Source organism: Pan paniscus, chromosome 11 (assembly GCF_029289425.2).
Source record: "Pan paniscus chromosome 11, NHGRI_mPanPan1-v2.0_pri, whole genome shotgun sequence".
Classification (NCBI taxonomy): domain Eukaryota; kingdom Metazoa; phylum Chordata; class Mammalia; order Primates; family Hominidae; genus Pan; species Pan paniscus.
This window is the reverse complement of record NC_073260.2, coordinates 53065957-53089240: the sequence shown is the minus strand read 5'-3', so window position 1 is coordinate 53089240 and position 23284 is coordinate 53065957. Positions and strand designations below refer to the sequence as shown.

Here is a 23284-nt window from a genome sequence, read left to right as displayed (position 1 = left end):
TTCAGATATCCCAGGGGCTGGCAAGTTTGTTTTGCTTTGCACGCCATATGGTCTCTTACAACGACTAAACTCTGTACTTAAGAGTGAAGGCAGCCATAGACATTACATATGTGAATGGGTGTGATTATGTCCCAATAAAACTTTATTTACAAAAACAGGCAGTGGGGGGCTGAATTGCCCAAGGGCCATCGTTTGCTAACTCCTGACCCACATGATCCATGATAATGTGTACAAAAATCAGCGGAGGCAGGAGGAACAGATATTATACTTTATCGATTATTTACCAAAGACCACATGTTTAGGTACTGATGAAACAAGTTTGTCTCAAATCCAGGCCTCTGGACTCTAAGGTTAGTACTCTTATGATTTACCACACTGCCTGTCTGGTAACAAACTTTACAGATAACCTTATGTGAGTGTGTGATCCAAGTCAGCATAGTAGCCAAGCCAATGGGACACTGAAGAGGCTGGTTTGGCTATGTAGAATTCCCAGGCAACACTTTCCAATCCACTTTTTGCTACAGGGTGAAAGTATAACCTTTCTGCTCCTCACTTTCTTCACAACCTTTCCAAGCCTCTTAATGTATTTGGCCAGAGACTGTGCCAAACAGCACACTCTATATGGTATGCCCTGATAAATTTGGAAAATACCAAGCTGTAATGCCAGTCTAGATTGGTTAAATCACACTGCCACAGCAAATGGAAGTTTTATGTGGTCACTGTACCTCAGCAGTTTCAAGTCCATTAATTGTCATACAGACGTCAAGGTCACTCTGTTTGAACCCAAATCCATTTTTGGAGGAGCCAAACAGGCTCAATTTAGTTCCTGTTAGGGATATATGAAAAGTAATAACTAATTACCTGAGTACATTTAATTTTTGATCAAAATGGCCCTCTCATGAATCAAAAACACCCAGTTGTTTAATTATCCTATATTAATCTCATACTTATGTTCTCTGATTAACTGGTCATTTATGCTAAAGTCTTTTTCTCTCAAAGCTTCCTTTACATACAAGCTGTATATGGCAAGAAAGATTACCAGGTGCTCCTTTATTCTTAAATGCAAAGACATTTCAAGGAAAATGTTAGATCACCTCAACACATTTAATAATGTAAGCTTAACTTTGACTCTAAACATAGTATTAAATGAAATTCACTTATGGCACTTGCTAGAATAAACCCTACACTGTTTCTGTTGGTAAATGAGGATAGGAACATCCTGGGTATATTGCAAAACGATGGAAATCCTGATTCTCAAAATCAGTGTGCTTGTAACACATGAACTGATTTGGAAGAAAGGTTACACTACTTTTCTTAAAAATAAAAAATAAATCATTTACCTGGAAAGTCCTGTCTTATGAAACTTTCTAGGTTTTGCCGAATATGTTCACGAGCCTGATCTTCTATAATTGTTGGAGAAAAATCCTCTGTTTAAAAATAAATAGACATATTGACAAAATAAGCCTGTTGACACTCTTAGAAAAAGCTGAAAAAATTTTATTTTTTAGAAAATAAAACTTACAAGCTTAAATTTAAAAATTCCTAAATCATTGTGTCTTCTCAGTAGACAGCATTAACAAGGTAAAGTTTGTTTTTTATTTATTTTTGAGATAAGGTCTGGTTCTGTCGGCCAGGCTGCAGTGCAGTAGTGTGATCTTAACTTACTGCAACCTCTGCCTCCCAGGCTCAAGCCATCTTCCCACCTCAGCCTCCCGAGTAGCTGGGACTATAGGCATGTACCACCATGCCTGGCTAATTTTTGTAACAGTAATGTAAAATTTAAGATGTCCTTTTTTAAAGAATCTAAGAAGTGCTCTTGAAACGGAAAGTAATTTAAACAGGGGATCTCCACCTGGGTTTCCTGAAAGACACCAGGGTTACAGAAAGGGCCTTCAGAGATCACCACCCCGCTAAAGTGTGAATTTAAAAGTTTGTGAGCATTTGCATGTATTTTTTTCCCTAAGGAGAACCTAGTTTTTTTAATAGCTCACAATATAAAAAAAAAAATTTCCAAAAAAAAAAAAAAAAAAGGACTTGTTAAGAACACCTTATGATGAAGCCATGTGAAACAAGTTCCTTCATTTTAAGCAGCTGAACATCTATCCTTTAAATATTTTCTTTTGTAAAACTTTAAGGCTCTCTACACCAATGCTTCCCCAAATTTGTGTTCCTTAAAGGGCTGTTAAGTAGGCTATTAATTAGCGTTACTCAAAAATTATTCTATGTTCAAATTTTAGAAATAATATTTCTCAGCTACCTTCAATATGCTAATATGTCCTGGAAATAACCCAGGAATTCTAAGAGAGAAGGGAGTGTGTAGTGTTATTCCCTCGCTGGCCTAGGTATACTTCGGGTGATGAAATATTATTAACTGCCATCTAGAAAAACATTTCAAAGGATGCCAGCTGGGAAATGCTACTACTCTAATTTTAAGACTTAATAGAAGATCCTCAGCAAGGCAACTTTCGGCCCCTCACAGAGACAGTACTTTGAAATTCATATTGAGATTTTACCCTCTCTTCCAACGATTTTGGGAAAATTATGAACTGAGACTCTTCAGAAAATATCTTTTTTCTGGAAAAAAAAAGTCCCTCCCTTACCCTCATCCTTACTTTGTATCCTGGCTTATAACAGGCCATGCATTTTTGTAGCAAACTTTTCAAAAACAATTATATAACCTGGTCCCTTCTTTCTGGGGCCTGGATCTGCTTACACAGCAGGAAGAATAACACCACCAACCTTTACATAGCCCAGCTAGCCAGGGAAGTGTGTCCAGGCTTCAAGTAACTTGAATTTTAATTTTTGGCCAGGAGCGGTGGCTCACGCCTGTAATCCCAGCACTTTGGGAGGTCAAGGCGAGCGGATCACTGGAGGTCAGGAGTTCGAGACTTGCCTGGCCAATATGGTGAAACCCCATCTCTACTAAAAAAAAAAAAAAAAAAAAATTAGCTGGGCATGGTGGTGCATGACTGTAATTCCAGGTACTCAGGAGGCTGAGGCAGGAGAATTGCTTGAACCCAGGAGGTGGAGGTTGCAGTGAGCTGAGATCGCACCACTGCACTCCAGCCTGGGTGACAGAGCTAGACTTTGTCTCAAAAAAAAAAAAATTTTTTTCTTGGCAGAGTAATGGAAAATTTAAATGGGGAAAGATATTTAATATTTAATACTAAGCTTTAAAAAGAAACCTGCTGGCCAGGCGCCATGGCTCAAGCCTGTAATCCCAGCTCTTTCGGAGACTCAGTTGGATGAATCACTTGAGGTCAGGAGTTTGAGACCAGCCTGGCCAACGTGGTGAAACCCTGTATCTACAAAAAATATAAGAATGAGCTGGGTGTGGTGATGCATGCCTGTAATACCAGCTACTTGGGTGGTTGAGGCAGAAGAATTGTTTGAGTCCAGGAGTTAGAGGCTGTGGAGAGCTGATATCGCGCCACTGCATTCTAGCCTGGGGGACCGAGCAAGACCCTGTCTCTCCATCACCCTCCAAAAAAGGAAACCTGCTATGATTGCTATGTATCTTGATGCAACAACTATGCTGTTAATAAAAGGAAGTACAGAAGACACTTGATATTAAAAGAAAAATAAAAGATCCTCCATTTGCCTGAGCCCAGGAGTTCAAGACTAGCTTGGGTAACACAGGGAAACTGTGTCTCTACAAATAATGAAAAATTTAGTCAGGCATAGTGGCATGCATCTGTGCTCCCAGCTACTTGGGAGGCTGAGGTGAGAGGATTGCTTTAGTCTGGGAGGTCGAGGCTGCAGTGACTCATGATTGCTCTGCTACACTCCAGTCTGGGTGACAGAGTGAGATCCTGTCTCAAAATTTAAAAAAAAAATTTTTTTTTAATAAAAAAGATCCTCCCTGCATCTCTCCTCATCCTTCTTTGACATTTATTGCATGTCCCAAACAGAACAGACATGACATGGAACGCTTGAGGATACAATGGAGAATGGAATAGACTTGGTCCCTAATAATGTTTAGAGACCTAAATAGGATAGTGATTCTAAAGACTCGAGTAAATGTCAATTTAATATTTTGACAAATCAAAAGAAATGTGAATAACTTACTATAACACTGGATACAGACTTGATCTAAGATATTTAAAAACTTGGGTGTTAATGGTGGCAGAGGTTCTAGCTGGATTCTTTTGAAGTCTTCAGGACAGTCCTTCTTTAGATGACCCTCTCGTTTGCATAAGCTGCACACTACCATAGGAGACTGCAGGAATATGGCAAAGCAAAACAAGACTTAACACTTTATTTGCCAAATAAAGGAGTCTGGAATCATGTTTTAAAAGTACACAGTCACCTATTCACTTTCCAAAGGAAATGAAAATATAACATGCATCCACTCAAATGATCTGAGAGATGGGGACATCCTATAGTATCATTAGGAGAACATAGTGGCTATTTTCACTACTAATAGCATTCCCTTCCTCTGCTAATTCCCATGAGTCTTAAGGAGAAAAGCAGACCGAGCAGTCATATCAGAATGAAAGGCCAACTTGTTCAACACTACCAAAATAGGAAAATTCCTAGTATACAAAAATTGAAATTAAATGCATTCAAAGTCCTTAAAGTCTCCTAGTTCTATGACTAGTGGTGGTACTGATTACCTTGCCTTTGGTGAAGATAAGTTTACTGAATTCATAAAAAAAATCAGACTGATCCACAGGTGAATTTTCTTCACATACATTTTCTTCCTTAAGACTTATTTTATTAAGTTCCACTAGGAGAGCTCTTTCTACATGTTTTCCACATTCTTTCACGTCTTCATACTTAGCAGCTTCGCCTAACTCATCATCCTCTTCAGATAGGGCGTCCTCATCCCCTGACCCAGTGTAGGTGTTGTCTAACTCATCTTCATTAGCCATGCCATCTTCATCTTCCCTTTGGTTAATGGTGAGCCTAGGTTCTTCTTCCTCCTCCTCTTCTTCGTCGTCCTCCTCCTCTTCATCAGAGGGAATCATTTCTGATGTCTGGCCCTGTACTGAGTGGGTAAAGTGGTTTAGAGAGTCTTCTAGTTCCTCAGTACCTTCTGTACTTTCTCCATCAAGATCAGCCTTGTTATCTAAAGTGGCAAGTCCCTCACACTCTTTAGCTGTGGGATTTTGGAAGCCTTCTAAATCCAAAGTGCTCTCTGACTCATTATTACGTGTGCTGCCACAGACAACACGCTCTCCACGTTTCTGATCAACAGTCAACAGATGCTTGCCCTTCCTTCCAACTTTCTCTTTCTCGTTTTTCCTTCCTGTTTCTGGATGGTATACTTTATCATCCTTGTAATCATCAGAGTTAACATCTGCTTGGATACAGTCTGAGTTTTCAGGGTGGACACTGATGTGTTCATTTCCCATTTCTTCTTTTGGTGGGCTTCCAAAACTTTCAGCAGTCTCTTTAAGAGTAAGTGGCTGTACCTTACAGGTATTTGCAGCTGAACTGGTAGCACCAGGACCTTGGGCCAAAACTGAGTTTTTGAGCTTATCATCTTTTGTTTGTACATCTGGATGATGATTTATTACTTCTTTAGAATGTTCTGAAATACATGTAATTGCATTCAGAGGCTTTAGAAGGCTGGATTTTGTAATTTTGTGTGGAAGAGCAAAATACTTGTATGTTGTCCTTAAACAATGAAGTATATATTCAAACACAGGTTGACTATTTAGGGTTCTTGCCACATTTCTTTTAACAGAGTAGGGATCTGTAATAAAAAAAGAAAGAAAGAAAAATCCATCTCTTCATATGTTACTATATTTCATGTTTTAAAAATTAGCCTGCTGCAGATAAAAACAGACAACAAACAATGGTAAAATTTATCTTGCATTTTATAGACTTAAAAAAAAAACTGGGGGTGGGGAGTAAGAAAACAGAGTTTAAGAACAAAAAGCAGTATTTTCTGAAACATCGGCTCTATGAAGGGAACCCATTCTGTTCAGAACCAGTACCCCTTCTCCCTATTGTGCTCTGTGACTGTGGAGGTAGAAAAGATGTTATCAGCGTGGCTCTCAGGCCCTTGGGAAGGAAGATCTTCCCACCAGGCTCTGCTGCTGCTGAGTGCTCTGCCTCCCCACTCAGCCAGGCCCTGTGGTTTATCGAGCTTACCTCCACTCTTCTGCCCTGGGAAGCCCCATCACTGAATTGGCTGGACTGAATTTCAGGGGTGAGAGGGAGGCACCAGGAGGAGACACCACTTCTCTCAATCTTTTCTCCTCCCCTAGAACTCCAGCAGGTTAGGCAATTGGCCAGAAGAGCTGAGCCACAGAAACTGCAGGGGAGGGTTTAAAAATGTGAGATCCCCATGACTGCACACAGAATTTATGCAAAATGCAAAAAACCCTCTTATGCAACATAAAGCTTGAAAAAAAATCAAGCAAAAATAAGAGAATTCCATTTAGGAGGTTCTTTAAATTATTTAAAGGAGGAGAATTAAGATTTCTAGAGGGGTTTCAACCTCCTGACTTTGCAAAGCTGAGAAGAGCTAGTCCATTTAATGATGTCTACAGGGCACATCAGTGTGTCTTTGATAAAGTGATTTCAGTTAAATGAGGCTTCACTAAAAATGTGTTTTTATGAATAAGTTCTAAATGTTACTGTAGATATGTCAAAAATAACTACTCATTCTCTCTACTGGAGAGGAATCCAATGGAGAATGACATTTTTGATGAGAAAAAGTATTGTCCTCACCTTTGCAAAACTAAACAACTTCAACAATCCACAAAAGGACTGAATTAAAAAATCCAGAGGTGAGAATGGTAAAGAGGAAAGGGGGATTTACACATCACTGTGAAAAACATACTTTAGGCATTTAAGTGGTTAAGCAATCTACAAAGAAAGCAAGGACTCAGCCAGCCATTATTCAAGTTGTTTATACTTTAAAAACCCAGGGTGAACAGTTTGATTCCTTGAAATGACCCACTGTAACACATGCAAGATTCTAACTATTTATTTCCCTTTGAGGGCAGGCCTACCTTACTTGTAGGAGCTGAAAAGAGACTGAAATAAAAAGCATGCTGTTAGACTGGTACCTTTAAAAAAAAGAGTGGGGGGAATAAGATAAACATTTTGAGATACCTTCAATGGCAATGCGCTTTTTGGGCCAATCCTTCAATTCCCGAGATACCAATTCTTTGACACGAATACTTATCACTAAATCAGCCAAATTAAATTCTAAAGCATAGAACCGCAGCAATTCCACCCAGAGCTGCCCAACTGGTACTGAAGGCTGGTGTTTCACATCCAATATTAATGACACCTATTAATAGCAAAGAGAAACATACAGGTTATTTCAGATGTAAGTACAATCTGGAAAATTAAAGATCATTTAAGCATCAAATTAAAAAAATCTGGAAAACCTTAACAAAGATAGAAGCCTGACAATCCATCTAGATAAATCAATTCTAACTTCTATTTTGTTTGTGGTAAAACAGCATTACTTCACTGCACTATTAGGATTAGAGTATGCTATAATCCAGTCATTATCACAGGAATAGACAGGATCAGTTTTATTTAACCAGACAGCGCTCCTAATTTTGAACTGTTAATAACAGGTGGAGAGGACTGTGCATGGGTTGCTAATATTCTCAGCACTGAACTCTTCCTGTTACTGCTGCTGGAGGCACCTTTACAGTCACAGACACACAAAAATGGACAGTAGCTAAAGGCATAGAGAAAAAGGAAAAACACTCCTCTCACTGCCCTGAGAAGCTACATAAGCACATTGACTCTGTCAGTGACAACTGATTTTAAAGTCAAATAACTCTTGCCATCAGAAATTGACACTGGTTTTACAGTTACAGACTTCTGACAAGTTGGAACATAACTGTGATGTAATATATTAGAAAGTACATATTACTTAGGATAGGGGAAAATATGGGCCCAAATAGAGATTCTGCCACGTCATAGCTCTTAATTGCTCTGTGACTTAGCTTCTTCATTCTCAGACTGGTAGCACAGCACAGTGGCTAAGAGAACAGGCTTTGGAATTGGGACAAGCTTAGATCTGAAATCCAAACTCTGCCATGTACTAGCTGTGTATGATCCGGGTCAAGGTCTATAATCTGTCTAAGTCTGGGTTTCCTCATCTGAAAAATGGGGATAACAGTACCCACCTCATAGGGTTGTTGGGAGGACTGAGTGAGATAGTGTCTGTAAAGTGCTTAGCACAGTGCCTGGCACACAGTGTTCAAAAAATGGTCGCTATCATTATCTGCAGAGTAGGGATGATACCACCTATAACACAGGATAGTGATGAGGATTAAATCAGAAACAAGGGAAAGCATCTGGCAGACTTGGTTGCTCTCTGTATTTTTTCCACGTAGGTATAGCCTTTTTAAGTACAAGAAATCCATATATCACTGAAACACAATGTCACAACTGTAAGATGCTCTTAAGAGGTAATCTAGTTCAACTCCTGTATATTACAAGAGAAGGAACTGAAGCCCCACGAGTGCCCATGGCTTGTCAGAAGGTTGCACTGCCTGGCAGTGGCCGGATGAGAACAATGTCTCAATGTCTCCTGATCTCAGTACAGTGCACACCATATGCAACCCCATAATGTCTGGAGCTCACTTTATTTCAGAAGTGGCAGCATGATTAATCTTTCCAAATAACATAAAAATGTAAAAATAAAGCATTAAACGGATTTACAGCAATAGCTTTTCCTATAATTCACACTGAAAAAAGTAATTTCCTCTAAGGTGCACAAATTTGTTTTCAATCATACTTTATTATATTAAGCTTCAAAATCAGTGGTATATTTTTCTCAATCACAAAGGTTCTGTCAAGTAATACAAAGTCATCTGGTGGCTTTACAAGGCAGAACTGATTAAAAATGGCAGTTGTCTAGGTCCCAAACACTACAGTTTGAGGACACAAATAAACCCCCCAGAAATTTTAAGCATTATTACATTTTACCTCTTTATCCATAGCGGCATTACAAAGGATTTTTAAGCATCTCACTGAAATGACTTGATAATACCATAACATGAAACTGGAGAGACCTTTGAAATATCTAGACTACAGGAACTTAAACTGGTTTTCTTTAAAGCAGAGAACATTTTCTTTTTCAAATAAAATAAGAATAGCAGCTAACATTTACTGAGTGCTCACCACATGCTCGGCACTGAGTTAAGCATTCTGTAAGTGACCCTATGAGAGGGTACCAATATTATCCCCATGAGTAGGGAGGAAACTGGCACACAGAAAGGCTAAGTCACTTGCCCAAGGACACACAGCTGGGAAGTGGGAGAGCTGGGATACAAATTCACATATTCTGGCTCCACAGCCTATACTCTTCTCCACTACAGAGACTCCAAATAAGAAACAGATAAAAGTGGTTCTGGTGGCAGCAGAGGTAGGGTGGTACCACCACTCTCCTCCTCCTCCCAGTGTTCAAGGATTCTAGAAAACACAACTGGAAAATCTGATTCACCACTAACTCCTCATTTTAGGCATGAGTAAAACATGAACTGGAGGAGTGACATGACTTGTTTGTATAGAGCTGGGATTCGAATCCAAGAATTTTGTGGATGTTACTGTCAATTTACCCCAAAAGGTAATGGGAAGATCAGGGGCCTTTCACCTATTTGGGAGAGAATCTTATTCTTATTACTAGGATAATGACATTGCAGAGATTTTTGTTTGAAATTCTAATGGCTATTCTTTCCTTGTGCATAAATTCCCCTGCCCACCCCCAACAGTATGGGACTGGTACATTAAATCATATATGCATTCACTGTTATTTTAGTAACTGAAAGCTAGTTAACCTTTCATACATTTAAACCTCATAATACCACCTAAGACTAAGCTCTTTGAGGATAGATATGGATTTACCTTTGAATTCTGAGTCTCTTTCAAAGGAACCAGCACAAAGAAACTACATAAATAACTGTGGATTTAGTGATCTAATTTTTTTTTAACCTTTTCTCATTAGTTGTCTATTCGAGGTACTAAATAGACTGGCAAATGAAAGAGCCACGAAATAGTAAAGATAGTTAAGGAAAGAAGACAAGACTGACTAATCCACAACTTCACAATTGGCAAGTGAAACTGACAACTAGAAACAAAAGAGAACAGACCTGTCCCCTTTTAATCGGCGTTTCTCTTGGTGCCTCTTCTTTTGTTATGCCTGTGTCCCCTGCAGCACTGTCAGTATGTTCCCAGATCACAACATCTTTTTCAATGTCTTGAAGGTTGAAATTCCCTAGTTTGCTTAATGAGAATCCTTCAATCTAGGAAAAATTAGACACATGCTAAAATAAGATAGAAATAATCTTATATCAAACACAGTCTACTAATCTTGGAATAAAAAAATACTCATAGTTCATCGAAAATACAAAAGATATAATTTATGGACTATCACAGAGACATCTATACATTTAAAAATATTTTTTAAAGTAAAAAACAAGGTTTTGATTTGCAAAAGAAATGGTGACTTTGTGAAATAATTCCTCAGTAAATATTCTAAGAGTAGGCAAAATGGCCTAGTGGCTGACGTCATGGGTTCTGAAGTAAAACTGCCTGGTCCCAAATCTCAGCTCCTTCATATACTAGCTGTACAACCTTGATTAAGGTACTTACTCTCTGTAGGCCTCAGGTTCCTTTAAAAAGGGGTAACACTAGGACTTCCTTCATGGGATGGTTATGATATAAAAAAAATGACCATAAGGCACTCAGATAGAGGTAGTATCTGCTTGTAGCATACAGCACATAGTAACTGCTTAATAAATACAAGACAACAATATTGCTAGAAAATGAAAATTACAAGAACTAGATCCAGCTAATTAGAAAATAATTTTAAATACTATTAATTCTGGGTATGCTGGACATTTTCAAAGTAAATTTTATGTGCTATTAATGAATATTAATGCAAAAGAAAATGGTCTAGTTGAAAAGGCTTGTGAAATGTCAAACGGAGCTGAACAGGTTTCTTCATTGTATGATAGGATTTATCACAGCCTTTAAAACAGGTTAATGAACAGGCCACGCATGGTGGCTCACGCCTGTAATCCCAGCACTTTGGGAGGCCGAGGTGGGCGGATCACCTAAGGTCAGGAGTTCGAGACCAGCCTGACCAACATGGAGAAATCCCGTCTCTACTAAAAATACAAAATTTGCCGGACGTGGTGGCGCATGCCTGTAATTCCAGCTACTCAGGAGGCTGAGGCAGAAGAATTGTTTGACCCTGGGAGGCAGAGGTTGCAGTGAGCCGAGATGGTGCCATTGCACTCCAGCCTGGGCAACAAGAGCGAAACTCCATCTCAAAAAAAAAAAACAAAACAAAAAACAAACAAAAACAGGTTAATGAACAAAATAATATGGGATGGAGTATGGATGTGACATCACATTTCCCAAATGTATTTTTATACCAAATGGGCTACTTCATTGGTTTAGAAGAGAGTGATCCTTCTAAAACAGAAGACACACTCTCCTGTTCATAGTGGTTTCTGTCTCACTCTAGATGAAGTGCAGTCCTTTCCAGGGCCTGAGTAACCTGGCTCTTTTCTACTTCTGTGATCCTTCTATCTTCTTGGCTCAGAGATGACACCTGGTATTCCCTCTGCTTAAAATGCTCTTCCCCCTAACAAAGTGAGGGAGACTATGACTCATTCTCCCTCACTTTATTCAGCTCTGCTCAAATGTTTTCTCTAAGGAGCTCCACATTTATCATTCTCTGTCCTCCTTACCCTGGTTTATTTTTCCTCAGAGAAAGTACCACCACTGCATATATATTTATTAGTCTCTTGCCCCGATTGGATGTATAAATTCGAGGGCAAGAATTGTGTTTTGTTCACCACTTCTTTTTTTTTCTTTTCTGAGGCAGAGTCTCACTCTGTCGCCCAGGCTGGAGTGCAGTGGCATGATCTCGGCTCACTGCAACCTCTACCTCCTGGGTTGAAGCGATTCTCCTGCCTCAGCCTCCCAAGTAGCTGGGATTACAGGTGCCTGCCACCATGCCCAGCTAATTTTTTAATATTTTTTTAGTAGAGATGGAGTTTCACCACGTTGGCCAGGCTGCTTCAACTCCTGACCTCAGGTGATCCACCCACCTTGGCCTCCCAAAGTGCTGTGATTACAGGCGTGAGCCACCATGCCCGGCCCTGTTCACCACTTCTAACAGTAACACCCAGAATTAGTTGGTGCCTGGCCATGGTAACTGCTCAGTAAAGATTTGTTGACAGACTGAACTAGTCTTCCACAGAAAACACTTTGGAAAATATTAGGCGTAGTGACTTATTTCTTGGTTGGATGTATGTATTCAATATTTTTCTCAACTGGGTAGCTTGAGTTTTTGTTTATTTAGTGATGTTTTCTGAAGAGCTGCAGTTTTAGAATTAGATAAAGTTTGATTTCTTAATGTTTTTCTTTATTGATTTTAGTATGTTAAGAAATCCTTTCTGCAAAGGTTTTTCCCTAGGTTGTCTTCTAGGAGTTTCAGAGTTTTTAACTTTTACATTTAGGTCTTTCACCCATTTTGGTTTCCAGCTTTTTGAGGTGGACCTTTAGGTCACTGATTTTAGACCTTTCTTTTTGAATTTAAGCATTTAAATCTAAAACTTGCCCTATGCACACTATTTTAGCTGCATCTGACAAATTTTATATATCTTGTATTTTTTTCTTTCTTTTTTTTTTTGAGATGGGGTCTTGCTCTGTTTTCTAGACTGGAGTGCAGTGGTGTGATCATAGCTCACCGCAGCCTCGACCTCAACCTCCTGGGCTTAAGCAATCCTCTCACCTCAGCCTCCTGAGTAGCTGGGACTAGGGTGTGTGCCACTATGCCAAGCTATCTTACATTTTTATTATTATTTAGTTCAAAATATGTTTTAATGTCCCACTTGAATTCCTCTTTAATCCATGGAATCCTTTCAAATGTACTATGACTTATTTTAAGAACCAGCATAGGCCCTCCTCTGGGAGGCTGACACAGAAGGATTGCTTGAGCCCAGGAGTTTGAGACCAGCCTGGGCAACATAGTGGAACCTTGTCTCTTAAATTAAAAAAAACAAAAAGAACCAGCATGCAGTATATCTTGATGAATGTACCATATGGACTTGTAAAAAATATGTATTCTCCAGTTATTGGGTATAGTGTTTTATAAATATTAATTAGGTCAAGGCGGTTGATATGATGTATCAGTTTATACTATCTATACTGATTTTTTGTTTAGCTAACACAGGTGTCAATTGATGAAGGCTGTTAAAATCTCCTTGTCTGATGGTAGAATATATTCCATCAATTTTTATTTCATGTATTTTGGTGCCCTCTTAATAGTTGCAAACATTTACGATTGTTTTGTCTTCCCAATGAATTGACCCTACCCTAATAAAATGTCCCTTTTGGCTTTGGCATATTTTTTCCGCTTGAAATCAATCTCATCTGATATTAACATAGCCTCTCTCGTTTGGTTACAATTTACATCTTTTGCCATCCATTTACTTTTAACCTATATGTCTTTATATTTAATTTATTTCTTCTAGAATATAGTCTTGCTTTTAGAATTCATTCTGAAGGGGATCTAGTTAAACTGAAGAATTTTTGCACAGCCCTATCAACAGAGTAAACAGACAACCTACAGAATGGGAGGCAATTTTTGCAAACTATACATCAAAGGTCTAATATCCAGTATCTATAAAGAACTTAACAAATTTATAAGGAAAAAATAACCCCATTAAAAAGTTTGGGGAAAGGGCATGATCAGATGCTTTTCTGAAGAAGACATACATGCAGCCAACGAGCATATGAAAAAAGCTCAACATCACCAATCATTAGAGAAATACAAATCAAAACCGCAATGAGATACCATCTTACACCAGTCAGAATACTATTAAAAAGTCAAAAATACCAGATGCTGGCAAGGTTGCAGTGAAAAGGGAACACTTTCCTCAAAGAGCTAAAAGCAGAACTACCATTCAACCCAGCAATCCCATTACTGAGTATATACCCAGAGAAATACAGATCATTCTACCATAAAGACACAGGCATGCGAATGTTGACTGCAGCACTATTCACAATAGCAAAGACGTGGAATCAACCTAAACACCTATCAGTGACACACTGGATAAAGAAAATATGGTACATATACACTGTGGAATACTATGCAGCCATAAAAAAACCCAAGATCATGTCTTTTGCAGGAACATGGATGAAGCTGGAGGCCATTATCCTTAGCAAACTAACGTAGGAACAGAAAATCAAACACCAAATACCACAAGTTCTCACTTATATGTGGGAGCTAAATAATGAGAACTCATGGACACAAAGAAGGGAACAATGGACACTGGGGCCTACTTGAAGGTTAAGGGTAGAAGGAGGGAGAGGAGCAAGAAAAAATAACTATTGGGTACCATGCTTAGTACCTGGGTGATAAAATAATCTGTCCAATAAACCCGTGACATGAGTTTACCTATATAACAAGCCTGTACAGGTACCTTTGAACCTGAAAGTTAAAAATAAATAAACAAATTCTGGTAATCTATGCTTTTTAGTGGGGATATTTAGTCTATCAATATTTAAGTTGATTACTGATATCATTGGTTTTAGGTCTAACATTTGAGTGTTTTCTGTTTGTCCACTCAGACAAAATTTCCATTTGGTTCTTTTGATATTTCCTACTTCTCTAGCTGACATTTCCTATCTCTTCATTTATTCCACATGTATTATTTCCTCTGTCATGAAGCATAGCTATAATAACTGCTTTAATGTCTTTGACAGTTGCATCTGGGTCATCTTGGAGTTTGCCTTTGTTCATTTTCTTTTCCTTTGAGAGTAGGTCTCACTTTCTTGACTCTTTCTGAGTAATTTTGGATTGCATTTTAGACATTGTAAATATTATATTATTAAAATTTTGAATCATTTATTTTACTCCAAAAAGTGATGTTTTTGTTTTAGCAGCAGGTAATTAACTTGTTTAGGCAAACTGGAAATTATCACACCTCCAGTAGATTGTGGCTCAGCTCTTGCATCAGTTCTTTAAGCCTTGGCTCCTAACTATATTCAATCTGCCCCACACAGGCCTGGTTTAGGAGTCTGGCATTAATTTCGAAAAATTCTCAGTCATTAGTCCTTCTACTATTTCTTCTGTTCTTTCTTCTTTCTTCTCCTCTTGGTATTCCCATTATACATGTTTCAACCTTGACTAACTGACCCAGTTCTTAGGTATTTTGTTCCTTTTTCCTCTTTACTTTTCAGTTTGAGAATTTTCTGTTGCTATCACTTCATACTCAGATTTTTCCTGGCTATGTCTAGTCTACTAATGAGCCCAAAGGCATTGTTCATTTCTGTTATAATTTTTTGGATTTCTAGCATTTTCTTTTAAATCTTTTGAGAGTTTCTGCTTCTCAGCTTATATTACCCATTTATTCTTGCATGTTGTCCATTTTTTCCATTACAGCTTTTAGTATATTAATCATTATTATTTTAAATTCCTGGTCTGACAATTTCAACATTTGTCATATCCAAGTTAAGTTCTGACACATGCTTTGTCTCTTCAAGCTGTGCTTTTTGCCTTTCAGCATGCTTTGTAATTTTTTGTTGAAAGCTAGACACGATGTACTGGGTAAACAGGCTTTTAGGGTGAGGTTTTATGTTTATCTGGCTAGGAGTTAGGATGTTTATTGTTTTCTGCAGCTGTCGTGGCTGAAAATTCCTCTGGTGTCCTTGTTTTTGTCTCCCTTGTTGCCTTTGTGTTTCCCTAAAGACTTCTTAAAAAAGGTCTGAGACTTGTAGTTCAGACCTTGTGATCCCTGGAGAGGGGAAACACTGTATAGTCCTAAGATTAGGTCTCAGTCTTTTAGTGAGCTTGTGCCCCTAGACGGTGACCTTCATAACTATTTCCCAGTTCTCCTACTACCACCCTTACTTAGATGAGAAAGGAAGGCTGGAGCAGTGGAGTTAGGTCCCTCCCTTCCCGTGGCTAGTAAAACCCAAGGTGGTTAGGCTTCAGTAAGAGTACCTCCGAAGGGCAGGCTTTCAATAATTAAAGAATGCTCTGGGCATTATTTCTAAATGGCAACTTTTCCTCTCATCCTGCCAGAAGCACTGGGAGATTTTTCTCAGGTCTTTACCCTCAGAGCTTAGTGGGATTCCTGGAGGTATAACTCACACAAAAGTCTGAGGAAGCCCTCCTAAGAATGGGAGAAATTTTTAACCCTCAAGCTTGTCCAAACTGAGCCTTCGGAAATTTGTCAACTACACTTTAAATTTTTCTACCCTAGTATTGGCTTCAGTGGCAGGATTCCGCTCCTGGCCTTCTGCTCTGGTAAGCTGTGCTTCACTGTATTACCCTGCTCTCTAATTCTGGGGGCAGTGGTTTGCCCATGACATCAATTGTCTGATGGATCCAAAAAGAATTGTTGATTTTCCGTTTGTTCAGTTTTTTTTCTTGTGAGGATGAGAGTGACGACTTCTGGGCTCCTTTCATGCCAAACTAAACTGGTTCAGGAGTTGGGCAGAGACATCCTGAGTTTTTATACCCAGGGTTCTTTTTAAGGGTTTTAAGGGTTCCACTTATCTGTTATCTTTCCTTTCAGTTCCTCTTCCTGTACACCTTATCTTCTGGTGGCCCTGGTTCCTCTGGCCAGGAAGAGGACTGATTTTTGTCTTAAATCAGAGTTGCCTTTAGGGGTAGAGCTACAGAAAAACAGGAGACTCACTCTGTGTTGGTCATTTGCTCCAAGTTTTGACTCCCCTCTAAAGCCTGTTTGCATTTGTTCAGTCTGCAGGTTTTTCATGCTGTTGTTTCTGTATGTTGCCCAGAGTTTATAGTTGTTATTTGCAGAAGGATCACTTGATTAGGAGTTCACACTTCCACACCGTAAGTGGAACTTGACTTTCTACTGAAGGAGAAAAGGACTATAACATTTGTTCTCCTTCCTTGTTTCAGGAATTTTACATTCATTATCTCATTCAAGGTTCAGAATGACATTGAGGCTCAGAGATTAAATAACTTGCTCAAGGTCACAAGGATGTGAGTGGCAAAACAGAGATGAGTCCCAGTGCTGGTAAACTTGAAAATCACCCTTTTTTCTACTATATTATCTGGCATCTCTAAAGTATGAATATCTGCTAAGGACTAGGTTTTTATAATATAAAATTATTCTTCATTCACAACTCACTATGATTAACTTCAATCATATCAAGATTTAATGACAATAAAATGGGAATTATGATTGGGAATAAAGGTTGGAGAGGGTTGGAGTCTCCAACATGGAAGAGATCTGGGTAGGTCGGGACAGAATGACTAAAAGATTTGTGAAAAGACAGATCACAGAACACAGGCACAATACACTAAACTTCCTGACAGGGAATTTGGTCTTGTCCATCTTTGTATTTCAGGCACTACTACAATGACTAGTATACACAGTGCTTTAAATATTTTGAAGGAATTAACAGTTAGATACTCTCATGTACATAATTATGAGGACCTCATTGGATTTTCTGCAGAAATAATGTATGTAAAATATCTAGCATAAAGATACTTAGTAAGTATTAGTTCCATTCTCTTCACTTCCTAACTAGTTTAAAATGCTGAAAACCACAGGATCATTTTGGTTCGGGTGGTAGTGTGCCTTAATGGATCCAATGATTTCAATCCAGTGTTTGATCACTGCATACCTGCTTTTGTCATTAAATTTTGAACAAACATGATCCAATCAAAATCAAATTCAGTATCACTTTAGAGAGTTTCCAGTATCACTAACAAGGAAATAATATGCTGGCCATAGGAAAGGGTATCCATACTACCCTGAAGTATCCTTAGGAGAATCTCATCACCAGAAGAGATTTTTCTTTTTCCTGCATTCTCATGTTAATGACAGATGACTACTTAGAGAAGATCAAGACACATGAAAAAGCAGATCTCATTCAGTAAGATGGTAGTGAGCAAGGCAACTTATCCAACTTGTGCCAGGGTTTTTTTAGGTGCAGGAGTCCACCTGATTTAATCCTATCCTAAATTCCTATCTCTCTTAGACCAAGGTGAAAGGAAAACTTCAAAGACTTTCACAGATTCCTACTTGGGTGTGCTGGAGTTATTTATCAACTAAGGGTTGACTTTGTTCTCTTGCTCTTTTTTCTACCAGGACAGTAGTCTGGTAGAGATACCCTCTCATGGCTCTGAATTCTCTCAATACCACAGGCACGAAGAGAACTACCTTTAGGTTACTAGGATACACAGCATGCAATAATCCCTTATGCCAGGATAGTTTTCTAAGTGAGTTATTCTACTTCAGTCTTTATTCCCACGGCCTGGTAGACAGAAGTCCCTGCTTAATCTCACCTTATTCAGTATAAGGAAAAAATTCTCTTTAAATATATTTTTTGATGTGTACTCATTGTTAAGAACTCCTTAAATGATGAGAGAAACTTGTGTGCATTAAGAAAAGTAGTTACAATAGCCAATGTGTCAAAGTAAGCTTTTCACTAAGGGGTCTTTCTATAAAATGGGAGTTTTTCTACACATAAAAGTATATCAAGGTAATACCAAGGGATTACAAATAAGGTTTCTAAGAGGATGAGCTAATATCATGTTGACTCTTTCAGATGGTCTCTTCTTAAATCTTACTTGAACAAATCAACTCAACATTAATTTATCCAGAAAGAAAGAGTGATCACATGAATTCTAATTCATCTTTAAAATAATGTCAAAATATTATTCAAGAGATGACTATTAGGTTCTGCATCTTGTGGTACAGGTAGCAATTTCAATGTTTATATATTTTTTGTTTTACAGGTTATGGGGAGAAATAGATTAGAAACAGAAAGTAAGTTACAGTGAACCAAATGCTTCCCACAGTCTGTCTGTCTGGAGGTGATATGTAAATTCAAGTATCAATTTAGAAAACTGTACCCAAAGAAAGAATGTACCAAATGGTAAATTTACAGGGTCAGTCTCTTGTTCGTCTCAGGACCATACATATTTCAAAAATTAAGAGATTTTGCCGTCTAGAAAGGTAATAATATCCCTAAGCAGGTTATAGGGCAACATACTGAAATCAAACACATTAGTATTTCAGCAGTGAAAGGTATGAATATTCACATGAGTAGAATAAATAAATCCATGTCAGTTCTGGTTAGGTGTCTAGATTTTGAAATTATGCAAAATTTAATTGTGGACCTGTAATAAAATCTGTTCAGATATATAAGCAAAAAAAATGTTTTATACCCATGATCCTAGATATACAGGCAAAAGGGGTTCTTTCCTCTGCTGAAGAAAGAAAATGGCCATCAGGGCAAACACATAAGGTGGTAGACCTCCTTCTTCAGGGTGATCTATACTGCAAAGCTACAAACAAGAGAAAAGAAAGTTAAGCATTCTTTTTGTATGAATTTGTCATTTACACGATTTGGCCTAAAACCTGTAACCTCATTCTTGTTTACTACATGATTTACGGTAATTCTTCAGATGAACATAGCAGTTATAAAATATACAACTTCCTTATACTTTTGCAGCAACCACATATTGTGGTTTTAAGTGATAGTTTCAGTTTTGAATATTTAATCCTGTTAACCATACTCACTTGTGGATGGCCCTAAAATATTATTTCCTATTTTATTTTTTGATATCCATGGTCAATTCATTCATTTGTTTAGAATACATGTTAATGAATTAAAAATGATCGTTCAGTTACACATTAAGCCAGTTCAATGGTCCTCTTACCCTAACCCATAGCGTCTTGCATATGCATGCTTTGGTCACAAAGATTGGTGTGGGGAGAGAACGTGGACAAACTCATCACCATTAATGGAAATAACAACTAAAAGGGCATGTTCTACTTAGTGATGAAGCAGGCGGTGGTTTTCAAAGGATAGCATATTATAATTATAATTTAGCCAGTGAAGAGTGGGAAATCCGTTGTTCATTCAGGATCCAAGAAACGGGAAGTATCTATTGTTATTGATATACCTGAATCAGTAAAGCTTTTGATTTTCTCTAAAAGCACATACATGGAATCTCTTTTTTTTTTTTTTTTTTTTTTGAGACAGAGTCTTGCTCTGTCACCCAGAGTGGAGTGCAGTGGCAAGATCTTGGCTTACTGCAACCTCTACCTCCCAGGTTCAAGCGACAGAATCTCAATTTTATAATCATGACTCAACCTCACATTTTGGGGGAACTTTAAATCTTCTACTGTTTGAGTATTTTAATTGAAATATATTTAAAACATTATGGAAATGTAAACAAGATCAGAAAGCATCTTCTATTTTTTGCCGTCTCTGTGTATGTTATTGGATATGATATGAGAAGCTTTATCTCAACTTTCCTGTGCCTAACAACCACTGTGGTAAACTAGTTAAAATGTAAATTCCTGGGCCTTATCCTCTGAGATTTAACTCACAAATCTGATTTTTCATAAGCCCTATAAATCATTTTGATCTTTTGAGCAATACTGTTAAAGTGAAACAGAAACACTGAATCTTCTGTCTGTACGTTTCTGTTGCAAAAACGTTCTGTCTTTCTCTTTTGATGTCTATAAATTTGCATTTAAACACTGAAGATTAAATTAAGTAAAAATCAAAGCATACTGCTTATACATATGTAAAATGTATTCATGCATAAAGACCTCAAGCCTACCTTTGCCCAGTACCTAAATGCAATCACCAAAGGAACCAGCTTTGGTTCTAGTTTTCCAAGGGCAGTTAAATGCTTTGTTGTCAGACAAGCATTTTCATTTCCTGCGCTCACTTTACACAGAAGACCACTGGTGAGAGGTGGGGGAGGAGGATGGGAAAGAAAAAAAGAAAAAAGTGTTACACAGGTCTCAAAGTGTCTTTTATGCCAACAACTAATATACATGGATAATAAACACTTCAAAAATAAAAAGCTTAAAAGTGAAAAAAACTCACTACATCTTTATGAGTAATTTAATAAATTTTCTTTACAAAAAAGATATCGTGGCTATTTTCTGAGTAAACTTTATTTTTCGGATTAATAATTTTGTTTTCAAATATTAAAATTATTTTTTGGGGGGAAATGCAAATAAGGAAAATATTATCAAATGTTTCGGGCCAGGCGTGGTGGCTCACGCCTGTAATCCCAGCACTTTGGGAGGCCAAGGCGGGCAGATCATGAGGTCAGGAGATCGAGACCATCCTGGGTGAAACCCTGACTCTACTAAAAATATAAAAAATTAGCCAGGCGTGGTGGTGGGCACCTGTAGTCCCAGCTACTCGGAAGGCTGAGGCAGGAGAATGGTGTGAACCCAGGAGGCGGAGGTTGCAATGAGCCAAGATTGCGCCACTCCACTCCAGCCTGGGCAACAGAGCAAGACTCCGTCTCAAAAAAAAAAAAAGTTTCAAATGGGAGCATGATTCATCTCTGTAACAATAAAAGAGTGTTTTCCCAAGAGTTGGAGGAATGTACCTAATGAAGAATCATTACAGCCTATAAACCACCCATTTACAGTAGTGACAGTAATGCTTTCACACAGAGGCAGAGAGAGATAAACCAGAGAGGTCACACTGTTACTCAGCACTGCCATAAATGCTGCCAAAAAGGGTGGCAAAATACAGGTGATTACAGCAAGTAACTATTTAATAAGGCTGTTTTTTAACGAGTTGAAATGGACCGAAATACTTCCTTGCTATATTTTTTCTTTTAAGTCATTTTATTATTTTTAAAATGAGATTTTCCCCTTTTACATCAAATGCCAAAAGTATAGGGAGAATGTTAGTAGGAACCATGTGTGATAACCAAATAAAAAGCTTATAATTCTAGAAATTGGACATTAAGATGTAGTAAAGTACTTGTGCTTTTGGCAAGTTGAGAGTTAGTAAATAAACGGTTTAAAGAAATGAGACCTTTGCTTTTCTCTGCACACCACCACTGGCACCCTAGCATGGAAGTCTGCATCAACATCAATAAAGGAGTCTGAGGAAAGAAGAAGAAAAATATTAAGTGGGTTAATTAAAGCTTTGTTTAAAAGCAGAACCAGATAAAGTACAAGTACCAGTTGTCCCTTAGCTGTTGAGTCTTTTGAAAGACCACTACTAAATAATGCTCTGCAATGACTTGAAAAGGAAAAAATATTACATTCAAAAACCAAGTTATCACATTAGTGTAAAACCCTTAGTTTGTAAAGTGAATGTTTCATTATAAGTGACTACATCATTGGATCAGAAAATTCAAATGTTATATGGATAACAATTAGAAATATAGGTAATACATTTAAAAACAAAGTTGCTGTAAAAGCTACTAAAATATTCAGTGTCAAAATATGTATTGATTGAAGACAAAATTTAACCAAAACAGGGAGGATGGGGATGACTAATTCAAGAGATGACACAGTTTCATAAGGACTATGTAAAACACAAAGAGCCATAAAGCCCCAAGCTGGACATTGTATTAGACAACTGATAAACCTAAATGGGCACCACTCTGTGGATTCATTAATTAGGGTTGGGTTACACCTATTCACTGTTGGTAAAATACTGATTTTAACCATTGATAAAAGCAGATTATCCTTCAGTTTTACCCTCAAGAGTACATTTTACATATTTTGCATTTCTTAGTCACATCTAGGACTCATTTAATCTTTATAAATAGTGATGATGTCATCAAGCTAAAAGCTTTACTTATGAAATGGTTATTCTGCATAGTAGAACTACTAACAGGACTCTAGTTAATAATTCATGGGCATTTGCTTTGGATATTACCCACATAAATAATTTTAAAAGCATGCCTTGCTATTTTCAAAGTTTGAGAAATAAGATAGATCCAAATTATAGACAACATAAAAATTTTTTAAATGTGGAATTTGGCCTTACCACTGTTCTTTAAACATTCTTGAACAAGTAAGAGGACATCTGGCTGAGACATCTAGGAAATAAATCAATGAATACATGAAATTATTCCTAAGTGATTTTGCTTCACTGATATAAGAGTCATCCGAAGTTCCCCAAATTCCTTTCTAAATGAGAAATGCATATTGCTACCAAAGTAAAGACATTACTCACTATGTTGTTTGCATATGTCAGTCAAAGACAGACAGATCAACACCAAATGAAGACGAATGTGGGCAAGAGACCTACTATACAACTAACTTCTGATTTAACTAATTATTGAGGTTAACCTGCCTCTCAGCAAGTCTCAAAGTGGTAGCTGGAAGTTTGTCAAACTGCTAACAATATTACCTTTCACTCTAATACCATTGCAACAGCCATTTAAAATCATAAACTGTATCCTTACAACTCTCAATGACTTCTTACTGCCCTTAGGTCAAAACCAAATTCTTTATTTACCATGGTCTACACAATTCGGCCAGTCAAGCCCAGCCTACCTAGCCATCCTAAT

General features: G+C 37.9%; 1 protein-coding gene across 5 annotated transcripts in view; it reads right to left on the bottom strand.

Moving 5' to 3' along the window:
* The window catches only part of TUT7 (terminal uridylyl transferase 7), a 65170-nt gene that overhangs the window by 28895 nt on the left and 12991 nt on the right, over positions 1-23284 (bottom strand). For all 5 annotated transcript variants that reach the window (XM_063593960.1, XM_003806684.4, XM_034967636.3 and 2 more), the window contains exons 7-16: positions 22759-22810; positions 21793-21862; positions 20567-20693; positions 19160-19279; positions 10077-10229; positions 7072-7252; positions 4617-5701; positions 4069-4219; positions 1341-1427; positions 726-826 (exon numbers count right to left, since the gene is read on the bottom strand). In XM_063593960.1, the coding sequence (XP_063450030.1) occupies positions 726-826; positions 1341-1427; positions 4069-4219; positions 4617-5701; positions 7072-7252; positions 10077-10229; positions 19160-19279; positions 20567-20693; positions 21793-21862; positions 22759-22810 (2127 nt within the window). The remainder of the gene's footprint in view (positions 1-725; positions 827-1340; positions 1428-4068; positions 4220-4616; positions 5702-7071; positions 7253-10076; positions 10230-19159; positions 19280-20566; positions 20694-21792; positions 21863-22758; positions 22811-23284) is intronic.